Below are 19,751 nucleotides of genomic sequence, written 5' to 3' on the forward strand. Positions count from 1 at the left end.
TATCCCTGCTGTACTGCTGCATCAGCTCTATATTGGTCTTGATCCAGTTATGACAGTCATCAACACCACAGTGCCCTCAAAGCTCATCACTAAGCTAAGGACCCTGGGACTAAACACCTCCCTCTGCAACTGGATCCTGGACTTCCTGACAGGCCGCCCCCAGGTGGTAAGGGTAGGTAACAACACATCTGCCACGCTGATCCTCAACACGGGGGCCCCTCAGGGGTGCGTGCTCAGTCCCCTCCTGTACTCCCTCTTCACCCATGACTGCATGGCCAGGCACGACTCCAACACCATCATTAAGTTTGCCGACGACACAACAGTGGTAGGCCTGATCACCGACAATGATGAGACAGCCTATAGGGAAGAGGTCAGAGAACTGGCCGTGTGGTGCCAAGATAACAACCTCTCCCTCAACGTGATCAAGACCAAGGAGATGATTGTGGACTACAGGAAAAAAAGAGGACTGAGCACGCCCCCATTCTCATCGACGGGGCTGTAGTAGAACAGGTTGAGACCTTGAAGTTCCTTGGTGTCCACCAACAAACTATCATGGTCCAAACACACCAAGACAGTCGTGAAGAGGGCACGACAAAGCCTATTCCCCCTCAGGAGACTGAAAAGATTTGGCATGGGTCCTCAGATCCTCAAAAAGTTATACAGCTGCACCATTGAGAGCATCCTGACTGGTTGCATCACCGCCTGGTATGGCAACTGCTCAGCCTCCGACCGCAAGGCACTACAGAGGGTAGTGCGTACGGCCCAGTACATCACTGGGGCCAAGCTTCCTGCCATCCAGGACCTCTATACCAAAAATGGTCAAAGACTCCAGCCACCCTAGTCATAGACTGTTCTCTCTGCTACCGCACGGCAAGTCTAGGTCCAAAAGGCTTCTTAACAGCTTCTACCCCCAAGCCATAAGACTCCTGAACAGCTAATCATGGCTACCCGGACTATTTGCATTGCCCCTCCCACCCCACCCCACCCCAACCCCCTCTTTTACGCTGCTGCTACTCTGTTTATTATTTATGCAAGGTCACTGTAACTCTACCTACATGTACATGTTACCTCAATTACCTCGACTAACCGGTGCCCCCGCACATTGACTCTGTACTGGTACCCCCTGTATATAGCTTCCATACTGTTATTTGATTTTACTGCTGCTCTTTAATTAATCTATTTTTTACTTCACACTTTTTTTTAAAGTTTTTTTTTTTTAACTGCATTGTTGGTTAAGGGCTTGTAAGTAAGCATTTCACTGTAAGGTATTGTATTCGGCACCTGTTGTATTCGGCGCTTGTGGCAAATAAAATGTGATTTGATTTGATAGTATCCTACCTCTCTCTGTATGGCTGTGGTGAGTTTCTCTCCTCCCCAACCCCTGCATGCTGCAGCAGCTCTGCTCATTACCATTCAACACAGGTTGCTAAATTACTGTTAGGGGACAGCAAGGCTTTTTCCTGGAAAATACTGACATCACAGCAAGTGAAGCAAACACAATCCCTTAATACTCACACCGCTGTCAGCCTGACACACGCACAATTAAAATGAGTTACCCAGGATTCTGGGGTGTTAATTACATTTCATTTCCACTGCTATTTTTTGCAAAGGATTATTATTTTGTCTGATAAGAAGTTGAAATTAAATTTGAACGGTTTAAAAGTCCTCCGTGAGTGTATATGTCGTTGACGTGTGAAAGCAATGTGTGAATGCACGTCAGTGCGATAGGACACGCACACACACACACACACACACACACACACACACACACACACACACACACACAGTACTACACAATGCAGCAGTTTATTATATTAATTATGTGATGATAGTGGCTTTGCTAATGCCCTTCATCAGCCTATGATCCAAAACCAGTAGCTATGAAAACAAAATGGTTTTTGGATTTGGGTACTAACTATTACACTCCATTAAGAATGCCACTAAACAGGGAGTGATTTAGAGGATGGAGCAGCAGATATCCATTGCACTTATTATGCTCTGAGGGTCTCTCTGGGTAATGCCTCTCTCAGCAGTTAGTCCAGGAGCCTGCTGTTCTCAGTGAAAGAGGAATATTGACCTTTATGGATAATTGTATGTTGCCCGGCCCCACGGCCCGCCTCAGAGTCCATTGACAACAATACAAGTATGGAGACAGTTGATGAGGTTTCTCCTGTATTCACTGTAGACAGTGTTGGGCTACCTCAACATGTTAGTGTTGCAGTGTTGGGCTACCTGGTTCAGGCCAGGCTGAAGAATGCCTGCTGTGGAGGCCTTTCATTAATGACTGAAGGGGCTGAATAGTATTCTCTTTGTCTTACCATTTGTCTTCCTGTGACACCTCAGGACTGCTCCAGTATTGCCTGTCTGTGGCTCCTATTGTAGCTATTGAAGTTTGAGCCTCACCTCTAGGCCCAGTAGTTTTGGCTGACCTTGAGGCCCAGAGTTTTTCCTGGTAAGGTCACATTGTCAGTAAAACTCCTGGCCCTACTAATTTCCCTTTTAATTTTACATGTTAATTTTGACTAATTATGAACTCAAAAGATACTTTATATTTTAATTGTTTTAGACCCTGGCTTGTGCCATACGAATTATCTCTGCCATTGCTCCAAAAATGGTCCAGATTTGGCTGTAGTGTGGGGCTCCATGCTTGAGTGGCAGTGCTAATCTGAGTGGCACCTGACATAAAAGCTCTCATAATATCATGGCTCACTGCTTGTTTGGACTGAATTGGATTGGATTTGAGGCGTGTGTGTGAGCAAGGTTGGATTTCTGTTCCCATTTGAAGCAATTTCCTCTCCCTCGGGGTCGCGGTGGGTGTAAATTTGACGGCAGAGGTTCTTGTAGCTAATTGTGTTAAAGTGAGAACAGCCTTTGGTTTGTGTCACCTCCCTCTCATGGCTGACAGGGTGGTTCTCTATCCACTTTCTCACCAATAAAGAATACATCACCGTCACCAAGCCTGTCTCTAGGCCCATTCAGCTGAAACGCTCCACCACAAGAGGGGGCTGACATTGATGGTCATTTTAATTAATGATAATTTACACCCACCAAAAGGTGCCTTGGGGTCCCAAGCTGTAGGTTGTAGACTAAGATGAATTAATGTTATTTGTATCGGATTTCACGCAGCGATACAAGGGACTAGCCATACTCGTTTAAGGGATGTGTTAATGATGATGATAAGGACTGGAAAGGCATTTGGCAAAATAAAGCATCACTGCATAGCAGGATAAGTTAATGAGTCAATCAGGCATGGTACACATAGCGTTTGATAGAGGAGCAGAGGAGCACTCCCCCTCATTGGAGAGAGGCACACTTTCTCTAATGGCTGCCTTCCCATTAGGAATGGGGGGGACAAGATCTACGAAAGCCAAACCAATCAACCCCAGCTATTTGAGGCAGGTTTTAAAATAACTCTGTTTTTTTCTCTTCAAATTATGATTAGCCTGTTGAGTAGCAGTCATAATGAACCAAAATGAACATGCGTGACGCATTCGTTAGTTCCTGATGTGAAATAAGGCAATTAGTCATTCAGATTGCGATTGCGTATCAGATGAACGCTTGTTGCTCACATCTCAATGTCGGAGAGAAATCCCATTCCATTGATTAGTTGCTGTTTGAGACACTGCTTCGTTGTTTGTTGAGCTGTTCCCATAAGACTTATACTATATACAGTAGATCTGTGTGGTACTTTCACTCATAGTTAAAGTCCTTGTTGCCTTTAAGGGTACAGTCATTATTAACTGTAATATCCCTTTCATACATTTTAGTCACTTACAGGAACTAGGGTTAAGTGCCTTGATCAAGGGCACAGGAACAGATTTTTCACCTAGTCGGGTCAGGGATTCGAACCAGCGACCTTTCAGTTACTTAAACACTAGGCTATCGGCCTCCACAGCAGGCATTCTTCAGCCTGGCCTGAACCAGGTAGCCCAACACTGTCTACAGTGAATACACAGACCAAAATCCCACTTTTTTAAAGCAGCGTTTTGGTACATCTGAAAGGGGTAGGGGGTAAAAAACAAAGTCAATTAAAACCCACCTAAAGACCTAGTCATGATTCCTGCATTTTCACAGACCCTGTAACCAAAATACAGGTATCGTGTTTGTGTGAATGGTTCTCAGTTTTTTTGCAGGTAAATTCATTAACACTTCCATTTATTGTTTAACGCCTCCCTAATTTGAACTTCAAACAGCCCCCCCCCCCCCCAAAAAAAAAGAAAGAAAGTGGTAAATAAGGGGCTGTTTGAAAGGGGCTCATATAAACATTGGCTTATATATTTTTTGGCCATGTACCTGCTATTTATTTCTATCTCCTACTGTATGTTCATGGTGCGGATGATGATGATAATAGCTTTTAATCATTAGACACTGATGATTATAATGGATTTATAATGTGGCTTAAACCCATTTGTAGGTCCCTCTGACTTCCTGATTTCCTTACTGTCTCTTGACCCCTGTCTTCCGGGATGAGGCTAAACTGCACTGCTCATTATCTTGAGTCCCACTGACAGTAAACATTAAGACAATGTGGTTATTCTCTATTGGGCTTTGCTGTTAGTTCTGGTTGTCTGGGCTGCTGTAGGCCATATATCTGCTGACCTTCCTGTTATAGAGCAGACACATTTCCCAGAAGTTATAATGCCTAGTGTGTTCCTATTGCCCTCATCTGTTCACTCTCAAGGTTTAATGCACTCTCTATCTCCCTCTCTCTCTCTCTCTCTCCCTCTCTCTCTCTCTCTCTCCCTCTCTCTCTCTCTCTCTCGCTCTCTCTCTCCCCCTCTTCCTTTTTCTCTTCCTCCCTCTCTCTCTGGAGTTCATTCTCCGGCTTTATAACACACTCTCTTTCTCCTAGCTGCAGCATTCTCCCTCTCCTTTGTACTCTTACATATGACTTTTCCCTCTCTCTCTCTCTCCGTTTTGGTAGAACTCAGCACAATGACTTTGTCTCGGCAAAAGCATCTTTGTTTAACCACTGAAAGAATACATTAGGTTCCATTCACAGCCAGCATGAAAGGCAGGAAGAGAAAGGGAGGCAGAGATTCACATCGTATCATAGTTTCATATTTGCCACCAATGGGAAGTGCATTAGCAACGGGTAGAGACATTAACGCCAAATGTGCTGGGGTAAAAAATGATAAAGGGTTGCCTTTTTGTGAAGGAGCTTGTCTAAGCTCTATCGACTATACTAGACATCTCTACGCTGTGGGGATGGGTGAAGTAATGCACAGTATCTCCGTCAGTCAATGTGCTGCGCTTTCATCTGATGTTGTCAGCTAAAAGCTGGAGCTGCTTTCAGTGTTCATGGATGGAACTTTTAGTTGTATTTTACTCCTCAGTTACGCACAACTAATCTGCCGTTGGAAAATGACTTTTTATTCATGATGAGAGCCTCTGTATTTTCATTTACATTGTTGTACACTTCATGGGTAAATGAGCCGTAACCTATAGGCCTACTTATAATTGCTGATGATCTTCTTAAGTGCACCTTAGACTCATTTTGTTTTATAATTGTACAACTGTGTGCTAAAAGTAATCACAATCGGATAATACCCCCATGATGTCTAGTCTGCCTGTCTGTCTGTCTGTGTATTATACAGACAGACACCGGGCAATAACATGAGGTACTGTCTGCCATTAAGCACCATTTCATGACCATTAATTCCATTAGTTGCAGTTGCGGCGGTCAGCTTGTCCATAAACATGTACTTGTATCACCCTAATGTTTGCGGCACTTTGGTGAACATCACAGGCAAACATTTGATGTCCCCACAAACATACAAAATCAATCAGAATCCTTTGATGTTGCATCGTGATCTCAGTCCCACCCGCATCCATTGACTCCCAACAGCAGTGGACTTAGTAACACTGCTTCTTCTCTCTCCCCACAGCTCTTACCGGGTGGATAAAATGAACAGTGACGTGCGCAACTACATCACCAATTTTGCTGCAGACTTAAGGTGAGTACAAGCACCGTGTTCTCCCTCTCTCTCTCTACTCTCTGGTGCTGCCATGTTGCAGTGGTCAGGCTGAAAAGCCAGCTGGCACTGAGCCCTGCTGACCGACTCAATATGGACACCTCATACAGCAAACACTCATTGCTAGTCAATGGCAAGTCAGCCAGGCCAAACTCCTATTTCTCTTGCCATGCCGCCTAGCCATACAGCACCCTTGAACACAATAAAGGCTCTGTCTAACCTACATGGGCTCTTAGCTATATTGATAGCACTGAGTTGGTTCCGTCTTTAACTGATATTGAATGTATCACAGTGGTAGCTGGTCTTGACCGGTGACTAATCTTTGTTTTTAATAGTATATTAGTTACTTTAACTGAGCCTCTGCACCTCAATGCCCTTTTTTCCTAGGCTCATCTCTGGATGTTATCTCTCCCAGGGATAACTTGCTATACAGTGTATGAATGATTGATATAGTCGATGAATGCTGTATAAATGCAAAAGGTCCATATCTGACCGTTTTTGATGGAGTGGCAGGGTTATAATCACACCAATTTTTGTTCCTACACAAATGCTAGAAAACTGCTTACTCATCCCTATCTGACATAGCATTAGGTTATACTTATTTTGTATTCCTATGCTTTCTCCACCTACCTGTTCTCTTTCCATCTCTTCCTCCCTCTATCTCTTTGCACTTTACATGTCAGTTTTGGTTGAAAATGCTAGCAGTTCTAGTCCAACCTCTCTGTGACTCCATGAGTAAAGGCTGTGTTGCCCTTCTGGGGAAGCACATTTAATTGACCTGGCTGACTCTCCTGCTCTCTCAGAAATGCTTGCTCTGCTCGCTAACTAGCTCCTAATTAGCATTTCCCTCATCGTCAAGCATTGATTGAATGTTTCAGCACAATAGCAAATCGAATTGCCATTTCGAGGACACTGTTGAACACAGCAATGATTTAGTGGGGTGAGGAAGAGCCACCTCCCCTGTGGAATGCAATGTCATAATCAGTCTCAGTCTGAAGTTCAGCTCGCCCAGAGGATGCCTGCCGTGAAGTTAATAAGACTTCACAGTTTTTTCCCCCTTTGTAACAACTGTGGCAATGTGTCAAATTACTTGTTTATTAGTCAAAGTACCTTTAATTAAAATGATTAAGTTCATTTCTACGGCACCTTGACGACTATTGTCTCTATTTCTCTCTGTGTATGTCTCCTGTGTGTGTCTCTATCTCTCTCTCTGTCGTCTCTCTCTCTCTGTCATCTTTCTCTCTCTGTCGTCTCTCTCTGTCATCTCTCTCTCTCTGTCATCTCTCTCTCTGTCATCTTTCTCACTCTGTCATCTCTCTCTCTGTCATCTTTCTCTCTCTGTTGTCTCTCTCTCTGTCGTCTCTCTCTCTGTCATCTTTCTCTCTCTGTCGTCTCTCTCTGTCATCTTTCTCTCTCTGTCGTCGCTCTCTCTCTATGTCGTCTCTCTCTCTCTGTCGTCTCTCTCTCTCTCTGTCATCTCTCTCTCTGTCGTCGCTCTCTCTCTCTGTCATCTCTCTCTCTGTCATCTTTCTCTCTCTGTCGTCTCTCTCTCGCTCTCTCTCTCTCTCCGTTCAGTCAGAACTACCACTTGCAGGCCTCCAGAGACATGCACCCCCACCACCCCAGCATGGCACTGGAGCCCTCCACCAACTACAACTCCCAGCAGCCACCTCTCCCAGCAGCACAGTTCCGCTCCAGGAACCAGAGCTACATGCGGGCAGTCAGCACTCTCAGCCAGGCCAGCTGTGTTAGCCAGGTCAGCCAGGTGAGTCCCTGGCCTATAACAATGATATGTCCAGGATATTATCATTGTCTTACGTCAGATGTCACGACGGCCGTCTGCCCTGACTCTGGCTCCTGTCAGTGGATTTCGCGTTCTTTCTCTCTTCTTTTATTCAATGCTGTCTTTAACCTCCCTTAGATTCAGGTACTTTTATCTTATACCACAGCATTGTTGAATACTCGTTTCTGATTGGCTAGAAGGGCATTCTAGAATGGACATTAAAACCATTTTAATGTGTAAAAGCCAAATGGAGTATGTTATGTCTCTGGTTTATATTCATTTAAGATCTAAATCTCTCTCTTAAAGTCGGAGTGTATTGATTTGTCCCAAGTCTTAAAAGCTCAACCGCTCCCCCCCTAATTCCCTGTGTCTATCTCTGCCTCCACGGTACCTTGCTGAGGTTATTACAAGATAATATCTTTCAATAGAACAGGATCCTTATCTCCGATTTTAAAGATTGCCAAATAGCAATGGCGAGATAGATACCATTTCATTTTCCCTAAATGGATATCTTTAAATCACAAGATGCATATCTGTCTGAGGATATTAAGATTGCCAAATAATGGTTCTGTCGAGGTCAGGACTCACATTCTCTCAGGGGATTCAGAGGGAACTAACACTCATACAGTATGCTATGCCACTACAGGATATGACCTTGAATTCCTCCAATCCTTTAAAAATGTCATCATAGATCTAGCTTTCAGAATGCATAATGTGAGCTACTGCGGCAAACTGAAGAAACTGAAGAAACTGAAGAAACTGAAGAAACTGAAGAAACTGAAGAAACTGAGAAAAACAAAAACAAAAACAACAACCAAAAAACATTGTCCTGGTGAGCAACTCATAGGCTTGACATTCACAAAGTAATTGCGTTTCAAGAAAATGCTCAAATTAAACCAGAATTTGAACAATACAATTTTGTTTACCTCTCTCTGCAAACTCTATCCTTTTCAAACATTTGCTCTCCTGGCAATTAGCTGGTACCCATTTCAAGCAAACTTTGTAAACAACCAATTCATTTCTTCCCACAAAGGCAAAAACTAAAAGAAAAGTGAAAAATGTTGTTCTCTCCTGCAGGTGAGTGAGACAGAGATAAACGGTCAGTTTGAGTCAGTGTGTGAGTCGGTGTTCAGTGAGGTGGAATCCCAGGCTGTGGAGGCTCTGGACCTGCCCGGCTGTTTCCGGACACGGAGCCACAGCTACCTGAGGGCCATCCAGGCTGGCTACTCCCAGGATGATGACTACATCCCCTCCATGACCTCCTCCACCGTCACCTCCACCATCAGGTCCACCACAGGTAAGACCAACAGGGAAGGAGGGGACTGCAGTACATAAACAGACACAGTAGTGTATGAACAATTGATTAAGAGGACAGCTGATCTAGTATCCAAAGTCGATGATATGTTGAAATAACCATGCAAGTAATCTTTATACATCAGTTAAGACAGTTACCATTTGTAAATAGCAAAATGTTATATCAAGTGAGATTGATGAAGTTAACAGCATGCACATGATATTTCTTGTGTTGCTCTGCTCTTGAAATGCTTTATGAAATGGCTTCATACGTTTGCATGAATCACTTTTACATATTTCCTGATTGTTGATATAAAAATAGTATTCAAGTACAGTTTATGAGTTGCTTTGAGCCAATCCATCATATTGCATTTTCAATACAGTAATTAATATCCTCATTCATCATTCATATCAGAGAGAAAAGTTATGAACCCTATTGAAATCATTCTGCAGGCACATGAAGTGAACGTTATATCATGAGACCTTTTCAGATTAAGGGAATTATGGATTTTATTCTCCCTCGTTGCTGTTTCTGTACCATAGGTTTTTATTTTACGTGATGGATTTGCTCGCCTTGAGCACAATCTGGGTCTAAACCTAATTTCATGATAAGCCACAGGTGCTTTGGGTGTGTTCTCAGCTTGACTGACACTCTGGGCAGGGGAAAAAGGGCTGAGATTAACAGTCCTTCAACTCCAGAGTCTTCATGACTGAATGGGTTTACTACAGCTTTATCTACGTGTACTTACAAACCACACAGTGATGCACACACACCTTGTGCTTTGAGTTTTCTATCCCACAGATTCTCCAGTTCAGTTCCTACAGATGTGGTGGGTAATAACTGCATTGGTCAACAAAATTGAGGTCACAAAAATGTTGTTTTTCTTTCATGTGAAATAAAATAAACTGCAAGTGTGACACTGAGTGACTAAAAGCACTTCAGCAAACGGTCCTGTAAGGTCGCCTGCTTCGCCAGGGGAAAAATAGTAGCCATGACATTGTTTTCCATTCCTGGATCTGCACAAAAACAACAACAACCTTGCCCTTGTAAAGAAGTGAAGTCTTAAAAAAAGAAGATCAACATCTTTCCAGTGGTATGAAGCCATCCAGTGGTACCCATTCTTTCTGCCGTGGAGTTATACCAATGATATATGGGAAGGGTCAGAGAAGGTGTGGCCATCTGGAGAATTGTGCTTTTGACAGATTTTTTCCAGTTATTTACACTGCTTTCTCAACAAACTAAACATCTTAAAATGTGTAATTGCAGTTTCATGTAATCTATGGTGTGGAGGGTGGGTTGTGTCTGATGTCAGGAGTCTTTGGGCGATTGGTTCCACCCTCTGACTTCAGGTAGATAGGTTATACTGGACCTCATGATGTTCAATAGGGTTCATACTATACTTCCTGATAGAGGTGGGGATGCGTTGTTCATCTTTGCTTCTTTCCAGTGTACCAAGTTACACCTGTATCATATGTGGTCAATCTTCCAGAGGTTTTGAATACCATGCATACAGTAGGTTTTTACAGTTTCTTATTCTTTCTCATGTGTTTTTGGGGCTGTCTTTATGCAGTGAAAAGATGAGACGCATGCATGATACAGGTTCATTTGAGATTGAGAAGGCAGTGTAAACCATAATCATAAATATGAGTCAAAATGGGACTATGAACATTTAGTTTATTTATGTTCCTAAAGGTTTCCTTATGTAGCATCATAGATTCAAGCACATACTGTAATAATTATTTTTAGATACTAACAATTTCAAGTCTTATTTTGACTCATACATTTCTTAACCTAAAAACTGCATGACTTGATTTCTGTGCTTTGTGGCTCCGATAGCACATTCTCTCCAGCTGCTCACACCTGTGGTCTGATGACATACTCTACATATTTACGTTTGTCTTCCAGAGGGAAAATATACACAGGAAGCCACTAGCTTACCTGAGTACCAGGCCAGTGTACATCGAGACGTGGCAGACACAGGCCCATTGGCCCATGATGATCTAGGCTGCCCTATCAGAAGAGACATACTGTACCGCCAAGACAGTATCAGTGCTACAGCCAAACCCCAGTCTGGGCCCCCTGTTTCACCCAGCCTGTTCAGGCCCCCTAAAGCTAGCATCCAGGCCCCAGAGAGGCCCTCACCCAAAGCAATCCAGGCCAGTATCAAGGAGTCGGCCCAATTGGCTGCAACCATCAGCATGCAGTGGAAGGAGGAAGTGTCGGCCATGCGTCGTGAGCTGTCTGATCTCAGGAGGGACCTGTGCACTGAGCTCAGGGCCTTCAATAGTAACTTCAACAGCTTCACGCAGCACTACAGCACGTGGTCTCCACAGCCTGGGGCGTCTGGGGGAACAGGGGCGGCTGGGAAACGGCCTAAAGTGGCTCAATTGTCAGTAGGGACGCAGGCCAGGAGCAAGGTGCTGGTGAGACAGAGCACGGCGGATGCAGCCGTCAACTGTCCTGAGGAGGGAGAGGTGCAGGAGAAGCAGGCCGTCGTGATGCGCCATCTTCCTAAACAGATCTCAATGGACCCAGCCATTCTAAGGCGTCCAGCATCGCTGTTCGTGGAGGGTTCTATCCCGATCACTCTAGATCCAGTACTTGTGGATAAAGTTACCATGATCCAAACAGAACCAGTGCCAGTAGACTCATCAAACACTGTGGTTCGCCCAGAACCACTGGACCAGAACACTAAGAGGCTATCAGAACTGGTATCTCCTGACCCAGTCAGCATGAGCTCCTCAGAAGCACAGTCAGTGGATCCAGCCATTGAGGACCCCCTAGATTCAGAGCAGCTGAACCCAAAGACTTTGTGCTCTCCAGATCCAGTGCCCACAGACGTAGCTAATGTGTACCTTGAAGAAACAAACAAGCTGGACCCAGTTAATCTGAACCCTTCAGATACAGAATCAATTGACTCAGTTAATGTGAAACCCCTAGTCCCAGAACCAATAATTATGCACCTACCATATCCAGTACCTGTGGTTACTGTGTCCCCACCACAAGAGTCAGACTCTGACTTGTCCGCATCAGATTCAGAATCTGTGGAAGACGATACTGTGTGCCAGCAAAATCCAGTGTCTCAAGACCCAGTTCCTGTGTGTCTTTCAGATCCTGAACCATTAGACCCAGGCCCTATAGTCTCAACAGAGCCAGAGATAGAACCACTGTCCCCTACTAATGTGTGCTCATCAGAGAAACTTGATCAATACTCAGTTACCATTTTCCCAACTGTCATAGTTACACCAAAGAGCCCAACTGATTTAGAACCACTGGATGTGTGTCTGATCCCACCTGATTCAGAATCACAGGACCTAGCCAACGTCTGCTTTCCAGACCTCCCAGATCCAATCCCCTTAGATTTAGACATATTCTCATCGGAAATAGTAGTGCATGCATATCCAGTCACCATCGACTCCTTTGATGAGTTTGATGAGTCTCTGGAGCCAGAATGGCCACCTTGTCCAGAACCAGTGGACCAGGCCACTGATTGTCCATCTGATCCATTTGTGGTCCATTTGGACTTAACCACCTTCAATTCCTCAGATGAATCAGATCTGAACTCAGTCTTCTTGGATCCGCCGGAACCTCTGGAGACCATTAGTGTGAGTTCATCTGATCTCAGCCCAATCGCCATGTACACACCACCAGACCCAGTTTCTCTGAGCCCCCCCAGTCTGGACCAACCCTCTATATACCGAATGGAATCAGTGTGTGTGGACCCAGCTATGGAGTACCGATTAGATCAAATGCATGAATACCTACCTACTGAGTTCCCCGAAGATCCAGAACCACAGGACCAAGTTACAGTTCATTCACCTGGTCCGGTCTCCTTCAGACTGGGCAGTCCATTCACCCCAGACTCAGTAGACCTGGACTATATAGGCCACCCAGAACCAGTCATCCTAGACCTAGATCCACTACTATTATTACTAGACCCAGCTAGCATTAGCTTGTCCCCATTTGAGATGGCACCCATGGAGCCAGAGGATGCCACAGGGGAAGCCACAGATCCCTCTGGCATGGATGTCTGTGAGGACCCTGGAGATAAAGAGGGGGACACAGCCCCTGACAACCCAGGGAAGTCTCACTGTGACCAGGACAGGTGGCAGCAGAAGGCTCCCCAGTGGGAACCACGCTCCATGAAGAGGAGCTCTAGTGTAGAGCTATGGAGTGGGAGATATGAGTACAACAGTGCGGAGATAACATACATGTCTCTGACACTCTGAACACTAAGAAGAATGTGGCGATGAATGTATCAGTAGCAGATGACAACATGGGAACATTTAGTATTGATGTCCAAAGGCAGTGTTTTACTATGGATCTTAATGGATGCATTCTTCTGGGTATCGTGGCCACGTAAAGCACTGTATGAATGTTTCCTAATGCGTAGGATAACCCCTTGACCATTAATGTGGTTTGACATTAAAGGACTATATTAGTGGCAGCAACCGCATAGCTGGATGGAATGTACCATAAGAATGTGATGAACAATCAAAGAATTTGAATGTACATCAGACTTCAATTGCACTTGGCTTGAACTGATGGACCAAAGCATTCTGAACTGCTGTAAGCATTAGTGAACATTGACATTAATTGTTCTTACTGTTCTTTAAGAGGACTAGTATTGAATGTATACTTATTAATCGATGAGTCTGTCATCTGTCACAAATGACATTTACCACATTTTACCAAAGACTCTGTGGAGCTCTGTGGTAGACTAAATAGACTGCCCTTTGCTTATGGGTCTTGACAGTCTTTACTCTGACTGTGGAGATATTGTTTTTCTGTGGATATATTGTTTTTCTGTGGATATATTGTTTTTCTGTGGATATATTGTTTTTCATGACATATCTTGAGTTTTCTGTTCAATGTCACTCCGGAATGGAGCAAAGTAAATCTTGGTAGTTATCATATAACTATAAATCTCAAAGACTGGCTGTAAATCAAATGAGCCATTGGATTTACTCTATAGGAACAAACGGGAACCTTGGGAATTTACATTGTTCATAAAATCAGATTATGGAACAGAAATACTCAGTAGCTGTTTGGACTGTTGGGAATACTTTCACTCTATGTTTTTACACATGCAGAAACACACACACAGATACACAGGCACAAACATTTTAAAGACTTTATTTGAATCCACAAATCACATTACATTCAAGAAGGATTCAAACATGTCAACGGTTTTTGTATGCATGGACACTTAAGGATACAGAAAGCACCTCCTTCTCCAAACAGCTTGGCTGCCCATAACAGCTGAAACAGAGCAGTACCAAGCCAAATGCTTTAGTCTTTGGCAGGCCTGCAATCTGGAGGCCACGTACTGTAAGCCTATGTACGTGGCCAAGACTGCCAAATATCAGTGCTACTAGCTTGCACCTATATCCGAGGCTGTCCAAGTGTGATACGAGGGGCTGGTATTTAAGAAGCTTGTCACCAAAGGCCTGCTCCATGTGAGCACCTCCATCTGGCCTCCCCCACAACAACAATATCTGGGGGATTTGGTACACAGGAAAATACAGTATCATCAACATGATAACAACTAACTTCCTCTTACACAAGAATGTTTAAGGATGTATGCAGTTGGTGAGACTACCTGTCTCACCTCGCTGGCTATCAGGTTGAAAAGGAGGTAATGTCTAGCAATGTACAGGTCCTTGTATGAACAGAAACCATTCACAACATGGGCAACAGACTTGACTAGAATAGAAAATGGGTCATGGTTTACAGGGTACCAGAGTGCTAGCACGCATGCACACACACACATACATACACACACACACACACACACACACACACACACACACACACACACACACACACACACACACACACTGTTACTATGCCTATCCCTTGCTTTTGTCAGTTAAGTCAGTCTTGTCCAACACCTACACTGTATACATCAAAATATATCTGACAGAAGCTTCAAAGACATCTGTTGGGATGTTTCCCTGTCAATGTCAACTCCATCCATCCCCAGGTAGCGATGGCATGGAGGTCCTGTCTGTCTGTCTGCCACAGGGAAGTGATGTTGCTGTGTCTCTACTGTCATTTATCATCCTCATGCTCAGGAACCAAAAACTGAGAATTCTAACAGCTGCTACTCAAGTGTATCCAAATGTTAATGTTCATCATTTTGTATACAACAAAATATGTAAATCACCAGATTATTTCTAAGAATGATTGGTGACATTATTGACCTGGAGATCCGAGATAGTGATGATGTTAAACTGCATGGTTATGATGATTCTGAAGACTTATTATTTTGACACCTACTGTACTGCGTTTGGTGCTGGGTCGTATTTTCTTGTGAAAATACATAATGACAGCTCTGCTACCAGCAAGGCACCAGCCAGATGAAACACGAGACCTCTATGCTATCCTTATTAAGGAGCTGTATATGAAATTGCCCATAAAATCCTGGGCCCTAATAAAGTGCACTGGGGGAAAAAAAAGCTTTGATAAGAAATGTATTTGAGTTGTACACTTTTAAACAGTGACTATCTAAGAAGTGATACTCTGTCCTATTGTTTTGAGCAAAAACTGTGCTTAATTCCTTGTTTTCATGTGCTGCAGTTTAGGAAAGTTTGCTAAATTGGCTGAATCTGACAATGTTTTCACAGGAGAGAAGTTAATTAGGTTGTATTGTCACATTCATTTACTTCCTTTCCACTGCATAATACATCACACTTCCTCTCGCTGTTGCTGCATTGTTTGATTTTTCATTAGAGACAGTGTCATCTAGAAGCGGGCCAAGACATGTTATGACATACCAATTGTACGGTGTTCATATTAGGACAGCAACATTTGATGCAACATGAACACACCTCTGACGCATATGATTTAATGAGAGTGTTGTTGTAGAGAACTTCACCTCACAGCGAGTGATCAGCCTAGAATGTTCTTAGTTTTTTGGGGTGGGCTATTTTACCCAACATTGATAACTGGAAGTTAAAATGCTCTCCTTTAGTAAAAAATGTTTTTACTATCACCTATTTCTTACTATCAAGTTAGGAACGTAAAGACATTCCTCTTCCACCCTCATTGCCTAGTATGGTGCTCCAACGTTGCTTAGCAATCCCCAAAGTGCTCAAAGAGCGCACCCAGCAAGATGAGCCATGCTTGCCCATGCCCATACCTCTAACTGCCCATCTGTCATTCATTATTTTCTGTTTAGCCATGCTAAACTGTCAGATTAGCTCTTCACGTTCGCCTTCCCATCAGTTTTCTTACAAGGATGCTAATGCCATCTACCAATTAGCCAATGATCTCAGCTGCTTTAGCTTGAGAGTGATGCGTAAATGTCTCACCATGATTGCTGTGATTGCTTCCTCTTTGTATGTCTTCTCACAGCCTCTTACTGGTCCTATTACAGTTTCCAGGGTCAACTAGGGTCATATCTTGTATAAGAACATATCTTTCATTTAAAATGTAAATCACTTGAAATGTAGCATTGTGCTGTAAATCTGATTGCTAGTTAAAAACTAAATTAATCTATGTAATCATCAAGGAACCAAAACTTTAATCAGCTAACTATTAGGCAAGAGCCTTATCTTCTGAGTGCATATTTCCATGGATAGATGGCCACAAATGTCACCTAATCTTAGCTTCCTTTTCACTGTGTGAATATACAGGTAACTGCCAAAATACAGGAAACGCTTGAGTAAATGAGGGATACAAAGTATTTTGAAAGCAGGTGGTTCCACACAGGTGTGGTTCCTAAATTAATTAAGCAGTTAGCATCCTATCATGCTTAGGGTCATGTATATAAATGCCCAGTTGCCCATTATTTTGGCTACCATGGCTAGAAGAAGAGATCCGAGTGACTTTGAAAGAGGGGTCTCAAAGGAGCAGAGGCGGTTTGTGTGTGTGTGTGTCTCAGATCTCAACCTAATTGAACACTAATGGGAGATTCTGGAGCGGTGCCTGAGACAGCGTTTTCCACCACCATCAACATAACACCAAATGATGGAATTTCTCGTGGAAGAATGGTGTCGCACCCCTCCAAAAGAGTTCTAAACACTTGTAGAATCATGCCAAGTCACATTGACGCTGCTCTGGCGGCTCGTGGTGGCCCAACGCCCTATTAAGACACTTTATGTTGGTGTTTCCTTTATTTTGTCAGTTACCTGTATGTTACTGTTGAAGGAAAAAGTATTCTGCTGTTTCCTCACAGTCCAACCGATGTGTTTGAATTGATACATTATCCTTGATTTATCTGCCATTGTCATCTTATCTCTGTGGACACTTACAGTATGTAGCTGTTTTTCTGTATAGTGGACTGTGATTGGTGCATGTTTTGAGCACTAGGCAGATGTGACCAGGATGTTGAATGTGATTGGCTGGCTTGTTTCAGGGATCCAGTTCCGTCTTCCCTCTATCTGCACCATTGACCGGACGACCCACGAAACCCCAGGTAAACCTCCTGTCCGAGCCAATAGGTGGTGATGAATAACATGTTTTGAACCAGCATCATTATTATTTATTCATGAAATACAGTTAGAATGCTGTGAGAGAGCAGTCTCACTCTCACACTGGCTTATCGAATTTATCAAGATAAACACAGCAACACCACCACATTATTAATAATCCCTGAAAACAAGCATTCGTTTTACTGCTAAGACCCAGCGACTATCTCTATCTCTGTGTTCCTGTTTGGTCACTCCTGGTTGTTTTCTCCTTGAGCATCTCTCTACCTTATTGGTTCATCAGGCACAAGCCTTTATCTCAAAGGTAGATTGAAAAACGACAGTGGAATGTAAAATGGTCCTGCACCCACTCCTCTTCTACCCCGTTCTCCTCTCGCGCTCCTCCTCCTGAAACGGGCTGAGGGAGTGAGAGAAGTCGTGAGTGCTCTATCGATGACGAACGCTTTCCGGACATTGGCCCACATGACTGATGGTCCGTCAGTTATGAGCCCCCTTGCCTCCCTCCCTCCGCCCCTCCCTTCAACCGGACACCCCTCATGCCCCCTCCCTCTCCACCCAGGTCCAGCCAGGACAGCAGCAACCCACACACAGCCTTCTCCTCTGTACAGGCCAAGGTTTCTATGTTTATTTCCTTGGGCCTTAGTGATCCATCTGGCGGGCAGAGCACTTTGTCAAGCCATTTTGTTTTAAAGGATGGAGTTCAGGCCAGGATATTTACATCAGTCACTGTGGCAGATGCTGTGCTGTCAGCTATGGAGTAACAGAGAGGAAGTCACTGGTGTCTGGCACACTTCTCTCTCCTGTCCTGTCTTGTCCGACTAGAGCTCTGTCTCTCTCTCCATGCTCTCCGTGCTTTCTCTCTCTCTGTGCTCTCACTCTCCATGCTCTCTCTCTCTCTCTACTCTCTCTCTAGGCACTCACTCCATGCTCTCTCTCTCTCCCCCTCCCCTCTCTCTGAAGTAGTTTTAGTAAGTGTCTAAGGTAGTTCTCATCTTTGTATTTTTGTAGTTTTTTGGGCTGGGACACTCTTGACAGTGATGATAATAGAGTTCTCCATCCATGCACCCAGGTCATTTACATATCCTTAAAAGCCTGCAAAATGAAGCACAGTTTTATGAGAGTGATCAATTTAATCTGGAAGAAACGCTCTTAATGACACGTCCCTCAAGTCCCTTGCTCTCTCTACTATTAGCATACAATTCAGACCTGATCAATTGAGATTCCCTAACAGAGACTGAGCACTTGAATCACGCTCATTGTGTCTCAAGTTAATCAAACTGGATGTGTGTGTGTGTCTGTGTGTGTTTGGGGTGCTTGAGCACAAAATGATTCAGCATGATGAATTTGTAATGCTAAAGTTTTCCATAAGAAATCCTCTTGAGTTTTAAGAAAATATTTAAGAAAAAACTGTTATTGTTCTATTCAGAAAGCACAGTTTACCACTTAACTCGGCAGCATTCTTGTCAACACGATGTTCTTGTTTAGTGTGAAGTAAATGTGTCCACATTGTTGTCATGGAGATAAAGATCAGGTTTTCTGTCTGGTTAGTTATTGTGTGATTTAAAGGTAAAGTAAAACCACCTGTCTGCCTGGTATGGTTGCCATTGTAGTTCAGTTTATTTCCTTTTACAAGCAGCCCATAGGCTTTTCTGCATTTCAATATTCATTAGAAATAATTTGTCCTTGTCGAATATGTGTTTTTGTATTTGTGTACATGCCTCAAACGGTGCCTGGTGTATTGTTCCCATCTCTCTGTGCTGTTGGGCTGTTTTCTGGGACGTGAGGGGACAGGCTAAATGCTAAGTAACACTGCCAAGATCGGGGCAAGAGTTATGAGTCCCCATTGCATGAGTCGCTTGGAAATAATGTGTCTATTTTGGTCCTTCTGCTGAATCATCTCTCCCTCTTTCTCTCTGTCTTTATTTCCCTCTCTTCCTCACCCTCTCTTTCTTTCTTTCTATCTCTCTTGCTCTCTCACTCTCCCTCTGTCTCTTTTTTTTAATCTCTTCTTTTTTACACTCTCTCTCTACTGACTCATCTTGGTGACCTCTTTGAGATCATTTTGTGAATGGGAAACAAAGTGCTGACCTACTGTGTAATTCAGGGTGTTCCTCATTCCCTCTCTGAGAGTTCTGATGAGCCAAGACCACTCTGGGCTTTGATCATTAGATGTTCTTTAAATGGACAAGCTGTTTGTATTAGGCTACTCCTTCAAAGCTCTGGTTTAAAGAAGAGGACACATCAAACCCAGAGTCATTTATTAG

General features: G+C 43.7%; 1 protein-coding gene across 1 annotated transcript in view; it reads left to right on the forward strand.

The window, feature by feature from the left end:
• Positions 1–19,751, forward strand: part of LOC311103169 (disks large-associated protein 2-like) — a 307,883-nt gene that overhangs the window by 278,764 nt on the left and 9,368 nt on the right. The window contains exons 5-6 of the mRNA XM_084144717.1: positions 7,551–7,731; positions 8,836–9,055. Coding sequence (XP_084000843.1) covers positions 7,551–7,731; positions 8,836–9,055 — 401 coding nt within the window. The remainder of the gene's footprint in view (positions 1–7,550; positions 7,732–8,835; positions 9,056–19,751) is intronic.

Source organism: Coregonus lavaretus, assembly GCF_964263955.1.
Source record: "Coregonus lavaretus genome assembly, chromosome: 27".
NCBI classification, from domain to species: domain Eukaryota; kingdom Metazoa; phylum Chordata; class Actinopteri; order Salmoniformes; family Salmonidae; genus Coregonus; species Coregonus lavaretus.